Source organism: Cupressus sempervirens, chromosome 7 (genome assembly GCF_028749045.1).
Source record: "Cupressus sempervirens isolate cs-2001-9-10 chromosome 7, ASM2874904v1, whole genome shotgun sequence".
NCBI lineage: Eukaryota > Viridiplantae > Streptophyta > Pinopsida > Cupressales > Cupressaceae > Cupressus > Cupressus sempervirens.
The window spans coordinates 391,987,613-391,992,223 of NC_143124.1; the positions used below are offsets into that span (position 1 = coordinate 391,987,613).

Genomic DNA, 4,611 nt, shown 5'->3' on the forward strand with positions numbered 1-4,611 from the left:
TAAGCGCAAAGTTAGGGTGTTCAAGTACTAGGTCCTCTCCACTATATTATTTATTGTTGTTACTAAATTTTTGCTTACAATAAGCACTCTCACAATGAATGAATATTGTAAATTTAAGTGTGAGGTGGAATGACGTGGCCACCACGGGTGGCCATGAAGTGACAGCCTGGCCATGTCACGTAGATGAATCAGTCTATATGCCAAAATGACTCGTCAACAACAAGCTCTCTAAACATTCAAACAAAAACATAAAGATCCGCGTGATTCTTTCAGCGGTAATAAAAAGTGGGACCTTTACCAGTAAACGGAATTCCCGTGATGAACCATGCTTTTCAATCAATATCTGCTTTTACAGTCAAAGGAGGTCCATTCAATTCTTTCACGACTTTTTAAGCCCTGACTTTACTCTGCAAATACATAAATCTTCGGTCCAAAATAAGCTTTAAAAAACCCATTGGTTAAAATCATAGTTAATGACGTGAAATGTGAATCATAGTGATTGTCTTTTACATAAAATTGGCAAACAATTGAACTGGAAACACCACTAGCCAGCAAGATTTGTTTAATTGTATTGTACAACCAGGTACTCCATCATTTACGAAGACCTTTTTCCATCAAAACGGATAAATATGAGACAGATCCGTGAAATTTTTTGAACTGACCAATGTCAATATTAGGTTCATTCTTATGCCTTTTTTTCAATGAACTTGTATTTTACCCAACTTTAACATTTCCCAATGCTCGGGCGTTGTGCTGTGCTCAAAGGAAGCCCTAGTGCTTTATCCATAAAGGACTCGCAGTTTATTTGGTATGCAAAAAGTTGCGGTGAAAGTCTGCGAAGATGGACATGTTCGGTGCCATGATACTATTGGTTTTTACACTAGTGTTATTTTGGGGAGTCAGTGCAGCTGCTGATCAGGCTTTTGATGACAATTTTCAGATATCATATGCACGGGATCATTTTAAGACGTCTGACGATGGGCAGATCTGGCAGTTGATGCTGGATAAGAAAATAGGTATCAAAGTTCCAGCGAGGCCATGAGTTTTCACATGATTTGATTTTTATTTTTAAAACTGGAAACAACTTTGTTGAATCCACATTTTGTTTTCTCCAAATGTTATGTTATTCTTGCTATTTTGCCCAAATGTGAGTGTCACATGCAGGCTCTGGTTTTGAGTCAAAACATAGCTACAGATTTGGATGGTTCAGTATGAAGCTGAAGCTGGTTGGTGGAGATGCGGCAGGAGTTGTCACTACTTATTATGTGAGAGCTTTAAAAACTCTTTGTTTGCTCAAATGCCATAATACCCTATTTCAGTTATCCTAATGTAGTGTTTTACATGCACCATTTCCAGAAATTATCTTTTTCCCTAAGCTCTGGGTATAATTTCTTCTTGGTCTGAGATTGGTATATAAAGAAATGATTTTGCCCGAAGATACGCCAATGGAAGAACGGCAATTGGTGAAAGATAGTTATCCAAATAGACAAATCATGTTTTGAATCTAATAGAAATCTAAGAACGAATAAAAATCTCCTGAAGATGGTTCAGAGGTAGGTCTTAAGATGGTTCAGAAGTTGATTGAAATCTGATATACATGACAACAAATTTCAATTTTAAAATCTCTGGAAAGCACAATATGCCAATAAAACAATGGCAAGTAGTCAAGGCTGTATCTTCCAAATAAATAAATCAAGTATAATATGAATCTAAGAAAAAAAAACAGAAATCCCCTGAAGACGGTAAGGGGTTAGGTCTTCGGACCTTGACAATTGATAATGGTTCAGAATTACAAATTTCAATTTTTTTTAGGGTTCAAACCTCCAAGATAGACAAATTTCGGATTTAAACTCTCTGAGAAACGCAAAACCTAAACTTTTTGTAAAATCTTCAAACATTTATTTACAAATAGGTAATGTATATCAGTAATGTCGGTGATTATGAATGGCTGAGTGCTTGACCTGCAGATGGTTTCGAAACCCTTTCTGACAAGAGATGAGCTGGATTTTGAGTTCTTGGGGAACACAAGTGGGCAGCCATATGTTCTGCAAACCAATGTATATGTCAATGGCAGTGGAAACAGAGAACAGAGACACATGCTCTGGTTTGATCCCACTATGGATTACCACACATATTCTCTGCTCTGGAACAATCATCAGATTGTGTAAGTACATTTGTATTGCTATTTTTGTTTTTGGATTTGTTCCTGTATATTTTTTTGGTATCAACGTTTCCAATCACAGATGAAAGATTAAATGTGATAAGATGAAAGATAAAAATGAGTAAGCAAAATGTATACAGAGTGACTAACTTTCATGTTACATGTAGAAATCTCAAAACAAATAAAACCAGTCATTTTGAAAAATCTGATACAAGGATTGAGACCCTAAGAGTAGCCATTAGAAGTTGAGCTGTATTCCATTTCATTTGGGTATTTTAGTGTGAGGTGATGTGTGTTGTACAGGTTTTTTGTAGATTTAGTTCCAGTGAGAGTATACAAAAACACTGGTAGTAATAGCTTCCCCAATGAGCAGCCAATGTATATATCTTCAACTATTTGGAGCGGAGAGGGTTGGGCTACAGAAGGGGGATTGGTGAAGACAGACTGGACAAAGGCTCCCTTCATCTCCTCATACAGGAAATTCAAAGCAGATGGGTGCATGTGGGAGGATCCCTTCCCACCCTGTGTCTCCACAACAACACACAATTGGTGGGATCAGCCACAAGCCTGGACATTAACAGATGCACAATATTTGGACCATGATTGGGCAAGAAAGAATTTTCTTGTTTATGACTATTGTCTTGATACTACACGTTTTGCCCAGATGCCTGTTGAATGCAGTGATTCAACCATGCAGTCCTAATTACCTCCAAGAGTAGCATAATTATTTTTTATTTTTTAAATTAAAAATGTAATTGGGCCCATTGGTCAGTTATGTATTCAATGCAATTGCTATCACATTTCTGAGAGTTTTTGTTTTTTAAGATATTTTTAATAATATTTGAATATCAAAATTAAAATTGTAATTGGGCTCATTGATCAGTTATGTATTCAATGCAATAATTTATATAATATTTGAATATCAACTGAATGATATTTTGTAGCTTTTCAATGATGGATTGTGGAATGTAATTTTTTTCAAATAATTTTTAACATATAGAATTTTTTATATTAGAAATAAGGAGATCAAAAATACAAGAGATCGCAGAATAACAGAATTTTAGAAATTACTAGTGTGAAATAGTATAGATTGTGCAAATCTGATATTTAATCATTAATTAATGTTATTATTGACTTAAATGTCAAACAGTACAATTTGAAATAATTTTTGTTATGATAATAAAATTATTTGTGTTCTAAAAAATATATTCAATTATATAAATTAGTGTTTAAGAGTGGTTTTAGATATTAATTGTAATAAATTAGAATTAATATCCCAAATCATATAGTTGAGTTCTATTTTTATTTATTTTTTTCATCTGTTTTTGTGAAAATTTCAAATAGCTTCTAAATTTTAGAAATGCTTATTTGGCAACTTCTTTGCTTATAACTAGGGGTCTCATATACTCATATTGTCAAAAATGATGTCAATCAACTTGTTTTTGGTCAAAATGTCCAATTAGGTAAAAAAAAGATACAGCCTCCTTGTAAATAGTGCAATGATGTAGCATATTTGTTGTTGATTTTTAGATACGAGGAATACACTGCATTCTAGTACCACTATTCATCAATATAACACTAACAAACTTAAAAATTATTAGTGTCATATTGTTAAAAATATTAGACATGGAATCAACAAATGTTAGTATTATAATGAAATCAAGTTTCTATGAGTGCCACCATTATTAGATTAGACTCAACTCTTTGATTTTTGTCCTAATAAAATATTTATAAAATAAAAAACTTATATCAAAAATAATTTTAAAGATATATTAATACTTATTTTAATATAAATAAATTATTTAAAATTTATTTTGATTAAGTTCTTATTCAGTTATTTGATTAGAAGATGTACAAAACACTCATAGCTCTCATAGTATAAGAGAGTAAAAAGCTTCACCTTTAATAAAATTGATTAAAAGATATAATTCATATATTAAATTTAGTGGGAAAGATAGATCATTGTTTATTCGAAATAGAGTATTTTAGATATAGTTAATGATATTTTTATATAATTGGAAGATGTTATGCAAAATTAAAAGAGGAAGGAAAGTAAGAGAGTATATACATTAATAAAGCTTGTCAATATTATATTCTCTTTATGACAAAGTAAAATATTATAATATTTCAATGTTTTACAAATGAATCTTGTGATTTTTTTAATGTGATTTCTTTTTTAGAGTAGTCAATCAGACTCGTGTTTTAAAGGTTTAGATGGATCCTACATGGCTCAAAATTGTGTACTAGATGCTTGATTAGTAACATCATTAATTTTGTATAATATCAATTGATCAAATATGTTTAGAAGGGATAAAACTAAATGGATACTCTTAAATGGGGATGGAGCGAATGCAATTTCAATGGTTGTTATAAAGGGATCTCTTGTTGGGGGGATTATTAAAGAGTAGAGAGGTTATCTTATTGAGGGATACAACAAGAATTTTGGGGGT

General features: G+C 32.2%; 1 protein-coding gene across 2 annotated transcripts; it reads left to right on the plus strand.

Annotated features, from left to right (window-relative positions):
• Nucleotides 1–686: 686 nt before the first annotated feature.
• Nucleotides 687–2,970, plus strand: LOC149547159 (putative xyloglucan endotransglucosylase/hydrolase protein 8). 2 transcript variants are annotated; one of them, XM_089794702.1, is made up of 5 exons: nt 687–808; nt 941–1,016; nt 1,165–1,265; nt 1,968–2,164; nt 2,465–2,970. In XM_089794702.1, exons 2-5 carry the CDS (start codon nt 998–1,000, stop codon nt 2,862–2,864), a joined length of 717 nt encoding a protein of 238 aa, XP_089650828.1. In that variant the 5' UTR covers nt 687–808; nt 941–997; the 3' UTR covers nt 2,865–2,970. The 2 variants fall into 2 exon arrangements, with proteins under 2 accessions (XP_089650828.1, XP_089650827.1); XM_089794701.1 differs by lacking the exon at nt 687–808 and having other exon boundaries at nt 815–1,016.
• Nucleotides 2,971–4,611: the final 1,641 nt, after the last annotated feature.

Coding starts and splice junctions, on each gene's coding strand:
- LOC149547159 (XM_089794701.1), top strand. CDS start 842: ATGGACATGTTCGGTGCCATGATACTATTGGTTTTTACACTAGTGTTA. Junction 1,017..1,164: donor GATGCTGGATAAGAAAATAG/GTATCAAAGTTC, acceptor TGTCACATGCAG/GCTCTGGTTTTGAGTCAAAA. Junction 2,165..2,464: donor TGGAACAATCATCAGATTGT/GTAAGTACATTT, acceptor TGTGTTGTACAG/GTTTTTTGTAGATTTAGTTC.